The 20749-nt window shown below is 36.2% G+C and overlaps 2 protein-coding genes across 4 annotated transcripts; both read right to left on the bottom strand.

Annotated features, from left to right (window-relative positions):
- Window positions 1-6657: 6657 nt before the first annotated feature.
- Window positions 6658-11718, bottom strand: LOC132186079 (probable nucleoside diphosphate kinase 5). Of its 2 annotated transcripts, none has more exons than XM_059599869.1 (6): window positions 11416-11718; window positions 11140-11229; window positions 10317-10541; window positions 9439-9546; window positions 9130-9239; window positions 6658-6964 (listed from the first exon to the last, which is right to left on the bottom strand). In XM_059599869.1, the coding sequence occupies exons 2-6, from the start codon at window positions 11214-11216 to the stop codon at window positions 6933-6935; spliced, it is 552 nt and encodes a 183-aa protein (XP_059455852.1). In that variant the 5' UTR covers window positions 11217-11229; window positions 11416-11718; the 3' UTR covers window positions 6658-6932. The 2 variants fall into 2 exon arrangements, with proteins under 2 accessions (XP_059455852.1, XP_059455850.1); XM_059599867.1 differs by having other exon boundaries at window positions 11529-11718.
- A 4506-nt stretch (window positions 11719-16224) lies between these two features.
- On the bottom strand, window positions 16225-19679 carry LOC132188739 (transcription initiation factor TFIID subunit 9). 2 transcript variants are annotated; one of them, XM_059603270.1, is made up of 4 exons: window positions 19519-19679; window positions 19271-19348; window positions 17897-18172; window positions 16225-16619 (listed from the first exon to the last, which is right to left on the bottom strand). In XM_059603270.1, the coding sequence occupies exons 3-4, from the start codon at window positions 18152-18154 to the stop codon at window positions 16350-16352; spliced, it is 528 nt and encodes a 175-aa protein (XP_059459253.1). In that variant the 5' UTR covers window positions 18155-18172; window positions 19271-19348; window positions 19519-19679; the 3' UTR covers window positions 16225-16349. The 2 variants fall into 2 exon arrangements, with proteins under 2 accessions (XP_059459253.1, XP_059459254.1); XM_059603271.1 differs by having other exon boundaries at window positions 17897-18162.
- Between the last annotated feature and the right edge of the window lie 1070 nt (window positions 19680-20749).

Below are 20749 nucleotides of genomic sequence, written 5' to 3'. Positions count from 1 at the left end.
GATCTGTATTATTCTCTAGTACCCAAACCCTTTTCCCTTCAGAGCGGTGTATGGGCTCCACATACATGCTTAGAACAACCACCATCTCATAGATTTCTGAATCAACTTTTTCTTCAAGATAAGTGCCACCTTTTTTAATTCAATTGCTGCTTTCAAGATTTCTCTGATTGGACTATTCTATTATAAATAGTATCTTAGGCAAACCATGATAATTAAAATGAGCATAAGCACAATTTACTTGGTTAATTGTTCTGCTTCCTCACTCACATTTGCAGAGTACCAAAAAACAAAGGTTTCGTACAGAATGTTTAGCCATTCTAAAGAGTTTACCAAAACTGGTGTGGACCACTTGAACGACGGACATGCTAAAAAGTGCCGCCTCCAAGCAAGGTGCACCACGAAAATATGTTTAGTCTTATGATTGATTTAACATGTAATTGGGGATTTTAGGATGTTTAACAACTCAATGAGCTACGTGTAAAGATGCGTTTTTCAAAGACTAAAAAGATCCAATTATCAGAAAGATCAAATTATCAGAAATATATAAATATATATACTAATGCTACGAAAGCAAAGTGAGAAATATCATAAATACCTGTCGTCATTGGGCTCGTCACTGCAATCCTAAAAATATTTTTTTCATAATTGAAAACTCCTCGAGATGGAGGTGAAAAGAGTCCAAAGGAATCACTCCCACCAAGATACAACTTTTGAGGGAAAAAGAATAGAAGCCATGTGAGTTACCTGTTATCGCATCTACTAGATGTCTAGGGTTTATGAATCAAAGAAGCGGATGGAGTAGACTTACTATTTCTGGAATGTGGTACACTTTCCCAAGATAAACTAAAGACCTTGTATGATGTGGACCTCTATCTTCCATGAACGTGGTGGCCATCATGCTTTACTAGATCACCTTTCATTGGATCTTCAGTAAATTAATAAACTAAGTATCTTGCATTAAGGTTAAGCAAATGTTTCGTCTTGCAACTAGGTCCCTTCAAAACCTCAAAAAATCAGCATATAATATCTTACTAACATGTGAATAATAATTTATGGCCTCTGTCTCTCAAATACAAGGAGAAAGCCACCATTCTTGGCCACGAATTAGGACCTTGTTGTTGTTGGTATCCTTTAGTTCCATCGAAGGGGCAACCCTGTAAAGTAATCAACAATCTAACGCTGTATTAATTTCTTGAAATCTCAAAGAGCTCTGGTAATGCCCATAAGTTACCAGTAGCAATATCAATACAAGCAACTTCCAAGACTAACGGCACATTTAATTCTATGGTCTCTAAACCAAAAGAGAAGAATAGAAATATGCGGAGTAATCACAACACCATTTAAGCCCTATATGGATAAGGAAAATGCTAGAGATAAGATCGTTTTTAGTACAATACTAATACAAACTGATGTGACATCCTACATGTTAAGTATGACTTGAATTAAAAGTCATGGTGGGACCCAGTGGTTTGTCTCCTTCTTCAAGTAGGAGAGATTTTTGGTTCAACCGGTTTACTCATTTACATGTGGGTTTTGGAGTTCTTCTCCTATGTGTACTTGGACTCCTTGTTTGACTTATAGTAGGAGTCCTAGACCAACATATAAAATAAGAGTTAAGCTTCTATATAAGGAACAAAGCACAAGGTGAATTTGTGTGTGCCAAAAACATGAAGCACCAAAGGGAGGAGAAAAAATAGAGAATTTGAGAAAAGGAGGTACAAGGGCAGCAAGGGTGTTTTCTTCTTGGTAGTTTTTTGGAGGAGCCAAAAACAAGTGATTAGAAGAAAAAGGGTGCTGCAGAGTGAGAGAAGAAAATAGAAATCAGCCGTCATCAGTTCCAGCAAAACAAAAGTTTGTACATCTGTTTTTTGTATTCTATTTTAGGAATAATCTTTCTTGTATGATAGTGAGATTTGGGTGTATTGGGGCTTTGGGATCTGAGTGATTTTCTCTCTACTATTTTTGTACTTCATCTTTTGATAGTGAATTTTTTCCGAGTCGTCTCCGCCAGTGGATGTAGGCTTATTAAGCCGAACCACTTAAATCTTTGTGTCGTGTGTGATTGCTTATCTTTGTTATTCCGTATTCTTCTTATTTTTCGCATCTCACTGGTCTTGGGAAATATGATTAATTTCCTAACAACTGGTATTAGAGCTGTTGGTTGGAGTGGGAGCGATGGTAGGTGAAGAAGGAAAGATAGGAATCGAGAAGTTCGACGGCAAAGATTTTGGATTTTGGAAGGTACAGATTGAAGCTATTCTTTATGGGAAGGATCTTCTTCAACCTCTTTTGGAAGAACAACCCGACGACATGTATGATAGCGAGTGGGCTCTGCTTGATCGTAAAGCCCTAGCAGTTATCAGGTTATCACTGTCAAAATCAGTTGCACACAACTTTGTAAAGGAGAAGACCACAGCAGGTCTAATGAAGGCTTTGTCAAGCATGTATGAGAAGCCATCGGCTAACAACAAGGTGCATCTGATGAAGAAATTGTTCAACCTAAAGATGGCGGAAGGGGCTTCGGTGGCACATCATCTTAATGAGTTCAACACCATCACAAATCAATTATCCTCGGTCGAAATTAATTTTGATGATGAGGTTTGCACGTTGATCGTCTTGGCATCTTTGCCAAATAGTTAGGAAGCAGTGAGGATGGCTGTGAGTAACTCTGTAGGAAAGAGTAAACTGAGCTATGAAGACGTCAGAAATTTGAGTCTCAGTTAAGAGGTTCGCATAAAAGATGCAGATGAAGCCTCTTGTTCTGGTGCTGCTTTAAACCTCAAGACTCAGGACAGAGGACAAGATAGAAACTCTGGTCAAGGCAGATCAAATTCCAGAAAAGGGAGAAACAAATTCAGATTCGGCCAACAACCTGAGTGTTGGAACTGTGGCAAGACTAGCCACTACAAGAAGAATTGCAAGGAACTGCAGAAGGAGACTGAGAATAATTATGCAAACGTAATGACAGAAGAAGTATATGATGCCCTACTTCTCTCTATTGACAGTCCTCTTGATTCTTGGGTCTTAGACTCAGGAGTATCTTTTCATACGACAGCGATCCGTAAAATTCTCGAGAACTATGTTGGTGGAGATTTTGGGAAGGTGTATTTGGCTGACAAACGGCGCTGGATGTTGTGGGCTTAGGCGATGTTCGCATTAGAGTTCACAGTGACTCGATATGGAAGCTACAGAAGGTCAGGCATGTTTCGGAGCTGAAGAAGAATCTGATTTCAGTGGGACAGCTTGATGAAGAAGGGCATTCAATTCATTTCCACGGCGGAAAGTGGAAGGTCAGCAGGGAAGCTAGGATTTTGGCTCTTGGTCATAAGACGAGTACTATCTATATGACCACGAATAGCAAGGATACAAATGCTGTTGTAGATACGACTGCTGACTCAAAACTATGGCACCTAAGGCTTGGGCACATGAGCGAGAAAGAGATGAAGGTACTTATGTCAAAGGGGAAACTACCGGAGTTGAAGTCAATTGATTTTAATTTGTGTGAAGGCTGCATCCTAGGGAAGCAGAAGAAGGTGAGTTTCGCGGAAGTTGGCAAAGCACCTAAGCTTGAAAAGCTGGAGCTAGTACACACGGATTTGTGGGGTCCCGCACCAGTGGCATCTCTTGGAGGCTCGCGGTATTACATCACATTTATTGATGACTCAAGCAGGAAGGTATGGGTTTATTTCTTGAAAAGTAAATCTGATGTATTTGAGACTTTTAAGAAATGGAAGGCCATGGTTGAGACTAAAACGGGCTTGAAGCTCAAGCGTTTGAGATCAGACAATGGAGGAGAATACGAAGATAGGGGGTTTAAACAGTTTTGCGTAGTGAATGGGATTATAATGGAGAAAACTATCACGGGAACACCACAGCAGAATAGCGTGGCTGAGCGCATGAATATAACCCTCAATGAGCGTGCTCGGAGTATGATGTTGCATGCTGGGTTACCAAATACTTTCTGGGCTGATGCAGTGAGCACTACTGCATATTTGATAAATAGGGGGCCTTCCGTTCCCCTGAGCCATAGACTACCGGAAGAAGTCTGGAGTGGAAAAGAGGTAAATCTTTCACATCTGAAAGTTTTTAGTTGTGCTTCGTATGTCCATGTTGAGTCTGATGCTATGAATAAACTAAATGGTAAATCTAGTAAGTGTTTCTTCATTGGATATGGAGATGAGGACTTCGGTTATCGATTTTGGGATGATCAAAATCGGAAGATCATTAGAAGTCGAAATGTGACTTTTAATGAATGTGCTATGTACAAGGATGGATCAAGTGCAAAAGCTGAAGTTACAGAGCATGAACCGAAGAAGTCTGAGTTTGTTAACTTAGATGAGCTTTCTGAAAGTACAGTGTAGAAAGAGAAACAATTCATGGAGGTGGAGCTTGATGAACAGTGTTCACTCACGGATAAATGTGATGACAAAGAATCTTCAAGAAACTTACAACACTGAGAAGAGTGTTATTCTTTAGCAAGAGGCAAGAGAAACATGGTCGAAAAGCAACAAAGAGGTATGACTTTGAGGATATGGTTTCTTTTGCTCTGACAGTTAGTAGTAGAGATCCATCGTCTGTTCAGGATGATATGCCGAAAGAGGTGGAGTCACTACGGAGTGGTAAAGCTTGGGAATCGGCAGAATTACCCAAGGGAAAAAAGGCTGAAGGGTGCAAATGGGTCTACAGGAAGAAAGAGTCATCAGAGAAAGATGTATGGTCGACGGGACATATAGGGAGGCATGGTAATATGCCTAAATCAGGTCCTATGCTCAAGTTCAAGAGGCGCTTGGACTTGAGGGACACTTGTAGAATGTGATTGCCCTTAGGGGCTGAGGCGGAGACATCTGGAGGAGACTCGTTTTGGTAGACTTGATGGGATTCAAGTCAAGGTGGAGATTATTAAGTATGACTTGAATTAAAAGTCATGGTGGGACCCAGTGGTTTGTCTCTTTCTTCAAGTAGGAGAGGTTTTTGGTTCAACCGGTTTGTTCCTTTACATGTGGGTTTTGGAGTCCTTCTCCTATGTATACTTGGACTCCTTGTTTGACTTATAGTAAGAGTCCTAGACCAACATGTAAAAGGAGAGTTAAGCTTCTATATAAGGAACAAAGCACAAGGTGAATTTGTGTGTGCTAAAAACGTGAAGCATCAAAGGGAGGAGAAAAAATAGAGAATTTGAGAAAAGGAGGTACAAGGACAGCAAGGGTGTTTTCTTCTTGGTGGTTTTTTGGAGGAGCCAAAAACAAGTGATTAGAAGAAAAAAGGTGCTGCAGAGTGAGAGAAGAAAATAGAGATCAACCGCCATCCGTTCCAGCAAAAAAAGAGTTTGTACATCTGTCTTTTGTATTCTATTTTGGGAATAATCTTTCTTGTGTGATAGTGAGATTTGGGTGTATTGGGGCTTTGGGATCTGAATGATTTTCTCTCTACTATTTTTGTACTTCATCTTTTGATAGTGAATTTTCTCCAGGTCGTCTCCACCTGTGGATGTAGGCTTGTTAAGCCGAACCACTTAAATCTTTGTGTCGTGTGTGATTGTTTATCTTTGTTATTCCGCATTCTTCTTATTTTTCGCATCTCACTAGTCTTGAGAAATAGGATTAATTTCCTAACACTACATGGCAACTATTACATCTGCAGTTTAAAATTTTCATTCAGTGGGAAATTGACCCAAGCAACAGGGACTACAACACACATATATGAAGCGGAGAACGAACGTGGGTCTATACGAATGAGGTTATTCACATCTTGGCTACTCTTACGGAGGTTGCAGCCCAACAATGGAGCTATGAAAAGCTAATGAACAGGCAGATAGACATAAACTACAATCCCTATTTTACAGCATAAGATTGTAATATTAACAAGCACGCAAAATTTTTTGCTTTCCTCTTTTTTTTTTTTTTTTGGAAGGGGGGAGGGGAGCTATAATTGTTAAAGTAGTTTCTAGACCCCATTACACATGGTTGATATAATTAAGACTAATATTTTACCACATTGATGATTTTTGAGTGGTAGACACAAAAGTTGAACAAGATTACATTTAACTCTGATCATATCAAAAGACGTATAGAATTTCCAAGCGAACCAGCATGCATCCAACGTTAGCTAGATGCATAACCACATGGATGTACAAAATCAGATAGACAAGTAAGATTTATCCTGGCTTCGAAGAACCTCATTACTTTCGGCACTAATAAACCATGCCAACAAGTCAAAGTCCTAGTAATCTCGATCAGTTAAGTTCCAATAAATGCAGATTCACTGACTATCACTTGTCATGACCGGGCTTTTGAACTTAAAAGACCAACTCATCTCCACCTACCACACTTTCAGATCATGTTCTAAAAAATGAATTGTCAGCATCATATTCTCATAGGAGAACTCAGCATCACATCTTCTGATAAAAATAAGATCATCTTTTGCCAACAAAAAAAAAACACAAAAACCTCCTTGATTGAGATTAACTACCAATCTCCTTTTCTTTTTTGTTTTGCTTTTTATCAGATAAGAAACTACTAGATAAAAACCAATGAGAACTAACTAGAACTTGGTTACTTATGTACAAGGAACCTCATACCAGAAAAAATTAGTAGCAAATAAACAGTTAGCAATCTGCATTGACTTACACCGACTTTTAATTTAGAAGTGCTTGCCAAATAAAAGTAGAATCTTGATGGCAGTTATGCCTGGATCGCCAAAACAATGGAATTTATGTATCACCTGACATTTCAAGATTCTTAAAATAACCTATAGATCCCACTGACAAGCCCGTATTATTGTTTATATCACAAGAACCTAAACAGTTTCATAGAGGACTTCAAAGAAAGTCTACAACTTTTAGCAACAGATGGCTTAACCACCATTAAGGAATTGGCAGTGCAGTTATCCTTTTGGAAAATTGTACACGTAAAGACGGAAGAGACTTGTACCAGTTACAGTTCATCATGTTCAGTAGCTACTCCACCTGTCAAAAGAAAATACAATAACCAAATTAAATATAAAAGTTCTCTTTTGTAAGCACGATGCACTGCAGAAGTATAAAGTATTAGACAATTGTTAACATACACGAGGGCCTTATGGAAATCAAGGCCTTCTTGTTTAAGTTTACAATCTCATTTAACAAGTTGATCTCATAATTACTGAGTCTGTGATCAGAAGCTCCGACTGTTTTCTTTCATTGGTAACCTTTCGCAAAGTATGTTCTGTTTTAGATTTGTTTTGGTAAAATAAATAAAAAGCAAACCAAACAAGAAAATGCAGAGGAATTTTTTTTCCTTCTTTTTCGATGAATTAAAATGCAGAGGAAGTTGATCCTGTCATATACTTATGTAAATAAAAGGATAGCAGAGCCACAAATTGATGTTCATATCCACACATTGAACCTTCTTCTCTCCCCCCATAAAAGAAAAACCTAATAATCCATTTCATTGCTGATATCGTAGATTGGGTATTAAGATTTGGAATCTCACATCTATTGTGGAAGAATGTTAGTTCTACGATTTCAAATTTTAATTTTCTCTCCCTTAACTTCAACAAACATAAGAGCCTTCAGATTGGGGAATATCGAAATTAGGTAGCAAGCCAGAGTAAAGATCTCACATCTATTGTGGAAGAATGTTAGTTCTACGATTTCAAATTTTAATTTTCTCTCCCTTAACTTCAACAAACAGAGCCTCAGAAGTGGGGAAAGAAATAGAGCAACCAGAGTAAAAAGGAAGTAAAAATTACTGCTATTATGATCAAAGTTTTATCATTTCATATATTCTCTCCCTTATCTTCAAGGAACAGAGCTTCAGAAGTGGGGAAAGAGATGGAGCTACCAGAGTAAAAAGGAGGTAAAAATTACTGTTATTATGATCAAAGTTTATCATTTCATATATTCTATCCCTTGTCTTCAAGGAACAGAGCTTCAGAAGTGGAGAAAGAAATGGAGCTACCGAGTAAAAAGGAGGTAAAAATTACTGTTATTATGATCAAAGTTTATCCTTTCATATATTCAGATTCACAGATAGAAAAATATTAGCATACGGATTGCATGTACAAGTTTGAATCACAAGTTCATCACAATTCAATCTCCCATGCTACATCACTTAAAAAGTTGACTAATTTTACAGAAGATAACAAGTAAATAACAGATATTGTCATTTCCAGTAAAGATAGCACAATAGAGAAGAAACAGTATTTTATGGAAAAACTTCATTTACCACTCTTGATCTTTCATCACTTTTGCAATCATACCCTTAAACTTTAAAAAGTGTCAATTTAAGGTTACCATCTTTCAAAAGTTTGCAATGTCAACCATTCCGTCCAAATTCAACTTTAAATCCTAAAGGAGAAAGTGGAATCCCCAAAATACTCATGTCCAAATTCAAGGCATTTTTGTAAATAAACATTTTAAGGGTATTTTGGAGATTTCACTCATCAACCGTTTGATTTAACCTTTGAATTTTGACAGGAGGGCAGACATTGCAAACTTCTAAAAGATCGTAACCCTAAATTGATATTTTTTTTAAGTTTAAGGGTATGTTTGCAAAAGTGATAAAAGATTATGGGCAATAAGTGAAGTTTTCCCATGTTTTATTTTACATACAAGAGCAAAAGCAACCCACCACATCAAATACTCTTATGCAATGCTCTTTTTCTTTCTTTCTTGTATTTTTTTTCTTCCTTGAAGAAATTTATAACTTCTGTTGATGTACACTGCACAAATTTAGTGAACACACCTCATAAATAAAAATCCCACATCTACTCCCCCCATGGTTAATCAATCCCTCCTAAGAACTCCAGTTCCCTGTATGGGGTCACTATCTCAGTACACCTAAGGTCTGGTTTCAATTTTTCGTTTTTATCAGTAAGTTACACATGCACCCAATAATAAGTTTTAAACACGACCTCATCCTTCACCTTGTTCTTACAAGGGAAAGAAGCGCCAGTTGAGCTAAGGCTAATTGCCTTTCATTTCATCACATTGTGTTTTGGAAAGATGGCAATTGAATAAGCGCCAAATTTAAAGGGTTAATGTGTAATTTCACCCAGTGTAGCATCATTGTACTAAGAAAAGTATAGGCTTGAGAAGAAAAGAATAAACATCTTTCCATATTGACTGGAAAAAAGAGAATGGGATTTGACCTGCAAACATGTCTTTAAAGAAGAAGGAGATCTCTCTTTGAGCTGATTGAGTAGAATCTGAACCATGAACACAATTCTTTTCCGAATCTAGCCCACACATTGCTCGGATGCTGGATATAAAACCAGAACTTATATAATTAAGAAATCCAGTAAAGAACTTTATGACTGATGAAATCATGACATTTTACTAGTTCATTCAAGGCTCCTAAATTATAAGACAAAGTACCAATGGACCATATATTTGTAAGACAAGAACAAGAAAGACGGAGAAAAACAGGTACAAGTACACAGATTAAAATGAGAACATACCTGTGAGGATGAGTAATCTTAGCCTTGTGCGTATCAGTTGGCCCAATTAGAGCACGCCAGTCAGTAATAGCATTTTCCTTCTCTAAAATCATAACCAACACTGGACCACTGATAAAAATTGAGTCACAGTGTGCATGTGTGTATGAGAGGGAGAGAGAGAGAGAGCCAAAGTAACCATAGAATGAATCAATCCCATCACAGAAGCAAATTCACTACACAGAGTAATTTAAAGATCAAAGTCAAAACTCAATATGATGAGAGCTGTATAAAAACCCAACCTCAATGTGATGAGAGGTACATCGATGTTGGTATAAAGGGTATAAAATGGCAGGGGCAGGGCTCATGACAGTGACTTCTTCTGAATCAAAACTTCAAAATAACTCAAAAGACCCAACAAGGATGCTCTTATAAGCTTCAAAGAGTAATAGTATAAAAATGAATAGTTTGATGCGTTGGGTACATATTGCCATCAGTCAACTAATTAGTGAAGACATCAGTTAATGCATAACTATGCTTTTCATAATTTTTAGTGTATCAACCACTTTCATGGGTATAAAAATAAAAAATTAAGAATTTAAAAAGGTATATTTAAGCCATACTATCAGCATGGTTGCTTTTGTACATAACATCATTAACTATGAAAAGATGTGAAGAAGAAGACTAAGAACAGAAAAATTGAACTTGCTTCAATCCAGCAGTTTGCTAAATAGCAGCAATGCAGACAACAAATATGGAGCTTTCCAAAGAATAAATACCAACACTGGTTAAGCAATTAGGTTAATCCACCCAAGAACCAATTTCATGAGCTCAATTCTGATTTGGAATAAAAAAAACTAATTTAAAACAACATGCAACAATCATAAAAATAGAACAGATACCTCGTCATATATTTGACAAGGCTAGAATAGAAGCTCTTTGAAGAATGTTCAGCATAAAAGGTTGCTGCACTGTCCTCATCAAGCTGAACAATCATCTCCTTGAAAATGCTGAAACCAGACCCCAAAATGGCATTCTTTATCCTATCAGTGTAATTGCCGAACACTCCGTCTGGTTTTATCATAGCCAATGTTTTCTCCATATGTGTGCTTTCATTGCTTGAAGACCTATTTTCTCCGAGCATAACATAGCAGGCCAGTAAGACAAATAAAAATGATAGACATTGACTGAAAAAAAATTTAAAAAAAAAAAAAAAAAAAAAGCAGAATAATTTTGAGGAAAATACAAGTCATTCACAATTTTCTTGTAAGAAAAAGTTCAGATGAAGGTAGACTCTGACTGCTAATGAATCAAAATTCTATATATACATGTGTGTACTCTTTCTCATTTTTCTTTCATTCTACGGGGTTCCTTAGCAACTAAACAGGGTACAAAATGTACTTAAATTTCTGTATATTGATTGTAAATGACTAAAATTGTTGTTATTCTTTTCATAAGAAGTATCCTGTGCTTTGGTGGTTCATAAATTTTCTTCGACTAATATAACACTGCTGTGCTTCTTCTCACGCTCATAAGCTGCAATTTTTTAGCAACCGAACTTAGCATAAAACATCAAACAAAGCATATTTAAGCTGTCTATCTGTTAACTTTAAGGATGTAAAATTCAAAATGGTATTTTTGTTTCCTTGTCCCTGAGCTTTCTCAGCAACCAAGCAAGGCAATTAATATTGGTTAAAAGAAATTGGAAACCCTAGCTTTGTTTACCTGCAAGGGAAAGGCACAGAGACCAGAAGGAAGAAGGATAGAAATCTCGCGAGGAACGGAACAATGCGAAACGTCATTCGAAGGGTCAAACTGCAACAATGGAAAAGAAACAATAATAATTACAAAGAAATTCAATCAAAATACAAAATCAACAATTCCAAATGTGCTCAAAACTAACGAAAATTAATTAACATATTACGACCTTCTTATTCTTAACGCCTTGTTTGTTAGCTATGAAAATGGGTAAAAAAAATAAAATAGTGTAAATGCGCTTACTAAGCCAATTAGTGGTGCTTTTTGACTATCTGGATCAGTTAAGCGGAGCTTTTTGTAATTATCATTAGTTTTGGCTGCTTCTCGCACTTTCTCGGGAACCAAACGGGGAATACCTGCTATTGTGGGGGAGAAAAACCATAAGGAAGAGAACAAGAGTTCTTGCAATGCTTGAGAGGTGGGCGGGAAAATGGAAGTAAGTGAGATTTTAGGTGAGAGTTGGGTTTATATACAAGGAGAGAGAGAGAGAGAGAGGAGGGGGAGGGGGGAGAAAGCCTGAGGTTGGCGTGGATTTTATATGGTTCTGACTTCTGCTGCAGGATAAAGACACAATTATGATAAGATTTATATAATGAAAAAAAAAAAAAAAAAAAGGTTTATTACTTAAAAGTATTTTGGATACTAAATTAATAGATAAATGTTACATATTAGGCCACATTTCATTGGAGTGATGTTGCAGTGTCTCGCTACATTTCATTGAACTGATTTTGCAGTCTCTTCAATACAATTTTTATTTTTTTTAACAATAGATGATCCAAAGACGGATAAGCATTACCATATAGCCCAGTATAATAAGAACGAAATAATGGTGTGATGTATAACATTATTCGAGATAGGGGTGTGGTATGTACGATTACTCAAATTAATAACCTTATTTTGCTGGTTAAGATTGTTGATTGTGTCCGTCACACCCTTCCATAGTTTTTTTTTTTTTTCTTTAAAAAAAAAATAAAAATTTAGGGCCTATTTGAGTGTACGTTTGAAAGGCATAAAATTGCATTGAACACTCAAAAAGTCCGTTCGAAGAAAAAAGTACCTATTTGATTAAAAAAAAAATTAAAAGTGATTTTAAGGGTTCAAAAAGTAAAAAAATAACAAAAATCAAAAACGCACTTTTAACAAAAACTTCAAAATGAAACTTTTGCTAAAAAAAATTTTTGACTTAAAAAGTTATATTTTTCAAATACAATTTCAAATATGCTCTTATGCAACAATTGTTAACCTTAAATAGCGGCAACCACATTACACAGGGAAAAAAAAATAGAAAAAACAAAAAAGTACACAGAAAATGAGGTAAACTAAAACAAAAATAATAAACTTAACTCAGTTTTTTTCTTTCTTTTTTATACTTCATTTAATTTATAAATACACCTTTTTATTTTTTTTTATTTTTTATGAATGAGTAAATCTTTCACATATCAGCAATGAAGTACAATGCCCTCTAGCTGTTTTTAGCTAGAAACTCCACGAAACAAACTAAAGTATACAGTAGGGAATATCCAAACTACACCACCTACAAAAGCATTTCCTAACAAAACAGAATCCAAATAATCGGTACACCCTCAACTTCAACTGTTCTGATACACAGATACACTTACTAACAGCCTCTATGTCTATTATCAACAATCTGCCCCCAAAGCTAAGCTGAAAACCAGTATAGCAAGTAAGCCAAAAAGGCTTAAAGAGAAACAAAACTGCAGCACCTACAAAGAACACCTTAAAGCCTCAGCACTTTCAACCAAGTCAGCAACGCCAACACACTCTAAGCCACACTCTAAGCCAGAAAACAAAACACAACATTCAACTACACTCTGGAGCAGCTACCAAAGTCACTGCTCAGAAAACAACAGCTATCCAGCCTCAAAACTCTGCTCAGCCACAGCAGTGAAATCAATTTCACCAGCAGACCCTACTCAGACTCTGTTTCCAAAATAATTCTCCTATAGGTCCCATTTGTTACATAAATCTTCATTTTTCTTGCTTCTCGGAAATCTGCCCTTTAACATAACCTGTGTTCTAACTTCCCAGCATATTTTCTGAACAATCTTCTCCTCGGTAAGCAACCGATTTCCATGCCTAATATTATTTCTCTCCCTCCAGATGCGGTAAACTGAAGCACTCAAAACCAGCCTACATAAAACAGCTTTCAACCCTTTACCCTTCCAATCCCTTGCCCCACTCTCCACAACGGCATCCCATTCATAAGGGGAAGCAAGTAATTTCATGCAGAGCTCCTTGTCAAACAAGTCTAGGTGATGTTGGACCATATATACCAATATTTTCGGTAAAAACGAAAATAAGAAAAATATAAAAAATAATATTGATGCAACGCCGCTTGATCAAAATTTTATCTGTTCTCAGACAATGGAAGTACAAAAAGATTGTCATGATTCTCGCTGATTGTCAATTTTATATTAGGATTTATTTGTATTTTATTAAGATTTTATTTTCTTTCCTTAATAGGGTTAGATTTGCTTTAGTTATTTTTCTTTCATTATTAGGATTAGTTTTACTATTGTTACTAGAATTATGTTTACTTTCCTATTAGGATTAGATTTACTTTCTCAATTAGGATTAGCTTTTACTTTCTCTACTAGAAATAGATTTACTTTCTCTACAAGTATTTCTCTTCTATAAATAGACTTGCTTATTTTGTCGAACTCAATCAATTAAATTATTATCAAATCAGAGAAGTTTCTCTCAAATAATCTCCGGAATTTTATCTATCTTTTAGCCTATGAGCTTGTTTTTATCTTTTTAGGTAGAAGACGAAAATGCTTCTCCTTGCAGAATCAAAGACGTTGCTCTTTGATTAGTTACCTTAGTCTTCCGCTACGTCAATTGGTATCAAAGAAGGTTTTATCCTGATCATGCCTAATTAGCGCAACGGTGACAAACTTTTCCAACAACGCTGCTTGTAGGAGGAGGGGCTCTTTCAAGAGCCAAATTTATGGGGTATCCGAGTTAGCATTATCCGGATTCGATGGCCAACTTATAATACAACAACAACTTCTATAACGACGCCGTTCGTGAGAGAGATGTTGTTTCGAGATTCGACTACCAGCGATACATCAAGCGATCAGAGGCTCCTTTGAGAGCCAAATTCCAAGAGCTCCGGCAAACGGCGTAGATGATGCGACAGGAGGTGCACCAGTGGTACGAGTCGTTTGAACACAGGCAGATGCGTGCCCATTGGAATCACAAAGACGCCCGGGAGTACCGAATGAATATCGATATCCCTTCATTCGATGGTCATCTTCACATTGAAGATTACCTTGACTGGATAATGGAAGTAAAAAGATTCTTTGAGTACATGTGTATTCCGGAAGAAAAGAATGTGAAGTTGGTGGCTTATAAGCCCAAAGGTGGAGCATCCGCTTGGTGGGAATGGTTGAAGCTCTCTCGATCCAGGGAAAAAAAAGACTCGTGACATCTTGGCCCAAGATGAAGCAGTTACTCAATGCCCGGTTCCTACCACCAAATGACTATGGGATCCGAAGGGAACCCGTTTGGTATCCTTATGTTGACCGATTCCGTGAGGATGACGTAAGCCACTTTCGTCATGTCCATAATATCTTCATAACTCTCCAAATAGGTCTTTTGCCTATGAAGAGAATTTTAATTATAGTGAAGTAGTTGTGGAAGATGTTAAGTTGGTTGAAGAAGTGGAGTTGCCGTCAGAGAAATCATATGTGCAGCCACCATCATTGATTCCTACGACTACATCAATGGAGGAACAGCTATCGCCTCCTCCACCACAAGTGCAACCTCCTCCACCACAGGTGCAACTCATTACGATCACCACAAAAATTGGTGGTCCTTTGAAGGATAACGGTGAAGTTGAAGATGACGTCCATGAAGAAATTGCTAGGGGGATTTTTATGGAAAATGAAGAAAATGAGAAAACGTATGAAATCTATGTAGATTTTTCAAAATATATTTCTGCGGAGGAGCTGCGCGTGCCATGTCCCAAAGAAAACTCGAGAACAAGTTTTTTCAAGTGGGGGTGTTTGATGTAGGACGATATTTACCTACATTTTCGATAAAAACGAAAATAAGGAAAATATCAAAAATAATATTAGAGCAGTGCCGCTTAATCAAAATTTTATTCGTTCTTAAACCATGAAAGTACAAAAAAGAAAGATTGTCACGATTCTCACTGATTGTCAATTTTATATTATGATTTATTTTTATTTTATTAGGACCTTATTTCCTTTCCTTAATAGGGTTAAATTTGTTTTAATTATTTTTCTTTCCTTATTAAGATTAGGTTTACTATTGTTATTAGGATTATATTTACTTTTTTATTAAGATTAGATTTACTTTCTCAATTAGAATTAGCTTTTTCTTTCTCTACTAAAAGTAGGTTTACTTTCTCTACAAATATTTATCTTCTATAAATATGCTTGCTTATTTTGTAAAACTCAATCAATTGAATTATTATCAAATCAGAGAAGTTTCTCTCAAATACTCTACGGAGTTTTATTTTTCTTTTAGCCTGCAGGCTTGATTTTATCTTTTTCGGTAGAAGATGAAGACGCTTCTCCTTGCAGAATCAAAGACATTGCTCTTTGATTAGTTACCTTAGTCTTCCGCTAAGTCACTAGATATTCATTTATGAATGGGGGACTTTCAGCAGCGAATAGAGTCACCAGCATTTGCAAATGAATATAAATACACATTCTAATACAACTCTAAAATAATTTATAAGAGGAAGCAAGTAATTTCATGCAGAGCTTGTTCTCGAACAAGTCTAGGCATCGATTTATGAATGGAGCACTTTCATCAGCGATGCTCATCAGAACAGAATACGGTCACCAGTATTTGCAATTTGAAGCTCTCCCACCTTTTGTAATACTGAACTTTACCAGCCTCCCCACCAACGAAAAGCATGAAATTTCAGGCAATTTCAATCACTTTCTAAATCTTAAACAAGAACAGAATTCTGCTTTCATATGCTCTGCAATTTGAATAACTTTCTGAATATTATACAATAATGGAAATCTAGATGAAAGCAGACAGAATAGGCACTGGATCAAACAAATTATTTTGTCATACTTCATTCCAAAAGAAATCAACATTATGGTGGACATGTTGATGTTTTTTCTATTGCTTAAGACCAATGGATCTAATTGCTCTTACACAGTTCAAAAGGTTCACTTGGGGCGTTTTGTGATAGGAAAGGACACTCTTTGAGGAGTATGTTGTGGCATATCTGTCTTCTGTTCTTGTGAGGGATTGGGATCAACACCCTCTTCGTCCTCCTCTGTTTCTTCAACTGCAGGGGAAGGTTGCTTCTTTGGGATTGCAAGTTGGTAGTTGGGGCTGAGCAGTGTGTCCTGTTCAGGCGGGAGTGGAATACCAGGACCAGCTATTAACCTTGGCAATGGTATTTTGTTCCGGTTTCGAGCCAGCTCTAGTAGGACCTGGTGGATGATTAATTGAATATATACATCACATATATTTCAGCATAAAATAACACTGGTTATTAACGGGTTGAGAGAGTTTAAATCCAAATCTTGTCAAGTGAACATAAAATGTGAGTATGATGACATTTATACATTAAAAACTCATGTAGATCCTATTGTTGCAAAATATTCAAGCAAAATCCAATAGTTTTTAATTGATGATTTGCTACATAAATTGTGGCAATAGCAATAACCCAAACCAACCAGGAAAACATTAAGAAATAGTTAAGGAAACAATGCCTCATGCCCCAAAGGCCAAAACTACTAATACAACATTAGCTTAAAAAGTTAGAATTCATATGAATTGGGAGGATATTTTAAGGAAATGCACTGGAGGAGAATTGCACGGCAAAAAGCTAAAGGATGTTGTGTGTAAGTTGGCATTGGGCTCGGCAGTCTACAACATATGGAGATATATAGCTACGATGTGAAATTTGGTAAACATCTAAGCTCAGAAGAAAAACTGTTACAGAAAATTTGCTGGGAGGTTAGAACTAGAATTATGGAGAAAGAAAAATTCAAGAATGAGGAGAAAGTGGCCATTTGTAATAGGTGGAGTATTCATTCATTTATTCTGATTTGATTTCCTGTTGGTCGCTGATTTCTGGTGTTTGAGGCAGGCTTGCTGGAGCAGGTTTCTGAAATGCATGTTGCTAGTTCTCTGTTATAAAGCTACCTAGTTCTGAATGTTAGTTTCTTGTTGGTTACTGTCTGGAGATTCAAGGACTGGAACAAGTTTGTAGAGGGGAGCAGTTCTTTAGTAGAGATTGTTGCTTGACTTTTGCAGTGCAGATTGTGCTTTTGTGCAGTTTTGTTGTTGTGCAGATTAGATGATGTATTTGATTTTTGACAATTGTATAGAGTCTCAGTTGTATGCTTTGAAGTTGGATGTACAGTTGTATAGCTGGTATTTGTTTTGTTAGGCTGTTTGTTAGCTGTTTGTACTTTTGGGGTCTGTATTGTGCTTTTCAAAATTTTCAAATATCCAATTGCAAGTCCATGGAAGCTGCCTCCAAGAGCCAAAGTTCTTAACAACTTAAATCTTATAAGAGACTATTAGCTCTTTAACTTCAACAACTCTCAAAGATCAGTTCCATATTGCACATCAGAGAAATCAAACTTCAATAAATATACTGCCATTAGCTTAAGGCAAACTGAATTCAATTTCTAATGAAATTTAAAGACCAAGACATAGATTGTTTAGCATAGTATGTCAGATTGTAAGCCAAAGTTACCTCTCGTGGTGGTGGTTGGGAGAAGCTAAGATTGACTTTTGACTGAATGGCAAGCTTGACATCATCACAGTCTATGGCAGCCTTTCCAGCATGCTCAGAGTAGACCTGTGAATCTGTCAATATATCAACTACATATCGATACCACAGTTCTAGAAATTGGTGGATAACACGAGGTTCATAGTCCTCAACACCCATAGATTTCAGCAGTGACTTTACAATCTTTGCATCCCTCGGCAAGTCCTCATCTCCCTCAGCCATTTCCTTAACTGTTTTCACCTAAAGCAGGACAAATATAAGGGTTATCCAAGATGCTTTAGAGAATAGAAATCCCTTCCTAGCAAAGCAATTCTTAAACGAACTTTTGAAGTATCCATATTTTGTTACAACCCAATTGAACTATTGGCAGGACTCAAAAGCTAAATGAGAATTTAGGAAATAGATGGGTATTGTGATCGTACAACAAGTCAGACTCATTTAAAATAATAATAATAATAATAAGCAAGTGAAAAGAAACTTCTAGAGTAGAACAAGCATTAATAGGCAGATACACATTTGTGAAAAAGAAAATCCAAAACTAGCCCAAGGAAGCAATCAGTTTATTCAGCTAAGGCAGTTCATTCATATTCAGAGTGATAGGAGCCTAAATATCTAGGTTTAATTAGATGATTCAATCTTGAGTGTGAAAAGTCACAAGCCAAGCCCTGTCAATGCGGATTGCAAATTGTTATCAGAACTATGGAAAAAAAAGTAAATTTTACCTTTTTTTAAACTGTTTACTTAACTAAGGGTTTCAAAAATAGTCATCTCTTCACATAACTACTGAAAAGAACTTGAATACAACGAGAATGAAAACCCCAATTTCTCATTAAAGTGCCTAATGAATTTCTAATTGTGCATTCTGCATGCATGTAATCTCACTCAATTAACAGAATCATGCTATCTCTAAGCTGAATATGAAGCTCTCTTTCCTTTTTAAGCTCTAGTCCTATCCTGATCTGGTTTCTGTCACTTATGTAGGATGTAGTTATATATATAACCTTGCAAATGATCGATCTAGCACATTAACTTATGAATTTAAAATATAGTAAACTGTCTAAACCTTACTATGATTATAAGGTTCGAAGAACCCTATCATCCTTTTCAAACACTTCATTTACTTGGTTTACACAATAATACTATGAATGATGCACCAGATCAGTTTTCAGTTACTCATTGTGGCCGCCTTCTCTAGACAAGTTTCCATACTTTATTGCTGGGGTTGGCTCTAGTGTCCTTAGCTTATACCAGTCAAATACTAAACATTCAAATCCTATAACAGTATACAATAGATAAACAAAACAAAGAAAACGAAATTGAAAGACTGGGCTGACGTACCTTTGAGAGATTAGATTAAGAGGACAGTGAATCTTCGAGAGTTTCTTTTTTAGGGTTTCGATCTCTGTTTTCAAAAACCTATATTTACAAAAGCCAATATCCAAAATAAGAATGAGAGAGTTAGGGAGAAGAATGAAAGAATAACAAAAAATCGAAGCTATTAACTTAACCCTAAAAGTCCAGATCGAAAAGCCTAAGCTTTTCTCTACCCCAAACCGGCTAAGCAAGAGAGAGATCGAAAAGCCTACCTTTTAGAGGTTGAAGACCCAAGCCGTCTGCTGTGGAGGAGAGAGACAGAGAGGTGTTCCCCTTGAAAGAGAGAGCCGTTCCGTCTGAGAGAGGGAGCACCGTCGCGGAGAGAGCCGTTCTCCGTCAAGGAGAGAGAGAGAGAGAGAGAGGGGGGTTAAAATTAGACGCGAAATTCCGGATACGGCTTCCAAATACTTGGCAAAATGAGTACATGACACGCCCCGATTACGACCTGCGGATACTCGTTACACGATTAGCATATACACAGATACGACCCGTTTAGCTAAACGGGTAATTTGGTTTGACACGATTATGACACGAAAGTAGTCGGGTAACCCGACACGACCCGTTTTACCCCATTTAAAATAACTGGGTCTAATCGGGTAGACACGACCCGACACGGCCCGTTAAAACCCTAAACTATAAAATTTAAAAAAAAAAAAAATCAAAATCAAAATTGTAATAATAATACATCAATACACTGTCAATGCAAAAAATTGAATTCCAAGATATTAAAGGCTTTAATAAATGATAAGAAAACAAAAAAAAAATGGAAAGTGACTGTAATTATACTTCAAAAGAAATTACTAAACTCATGATTTCACCTAAACTTAAAACAAGTAAGCATATTGACTAAGTTCATTTATTAAAATAATTTTTATTATAAAGAAATTGTTCAAATTACATTCCACTAAAAATGAATTATGTATATTTCAACACAAAATATGATATCTGTAATCTGTAGAAATTAAATATCTCATAACATAGATGAATTTTGCAAATCATTTGAAAAAAAAAAATTAAGGGCAAAAAGAATGTTTTTAAATTAAAATCATTTAATTAAATATTTAAATATAAAAAAGGTCATACCTAAATTTGTTGGCTTAGGCCTCAAAATCTATTAAGTCAGACCTACTCGAGGGGTTGGCTTGGACACTTAGTTACTAGTAAGCCACTTGGCCCTCATCCATACCTCATAAAGCTTAAAGTCTAAGTAGAGACAAAACTAAAATTTCTATTTCAAAATTATCAAAATATGAATGAGATTGAAAGGTAAAATGTGTCAACATTTCCATCACAGCAATAAAGAAAAATATAATAAAAAAAGCTAACAAAAACAAAATAATAATAATAATAATAAAATAATAAAAAATAATAATAATAATAAAAAACAAAACTCAAAACTACATCAACATTAAATTCATAATTCATTACAAAATACTTGTCCAC

The sequence above is a fragment of the Corylus avellana genome, chromosome ca7 (assembly GCF_901000735.1).
Source record: "Corylus avellana chromosome ca7, CavTom2PMs-1.0".
Taxonomy (NCBI): Eukaryota; Viridiplantae; Streptophyta; class Magnoliopsida; order Fagales; family Betulaceae; genus Corylus; species Corylus avellana.
The sequence above is the reverse complement of the archived record's forward strand: the minus strand, read 5'-3'. Positions and strand labels throughout refer to the sequence as shown.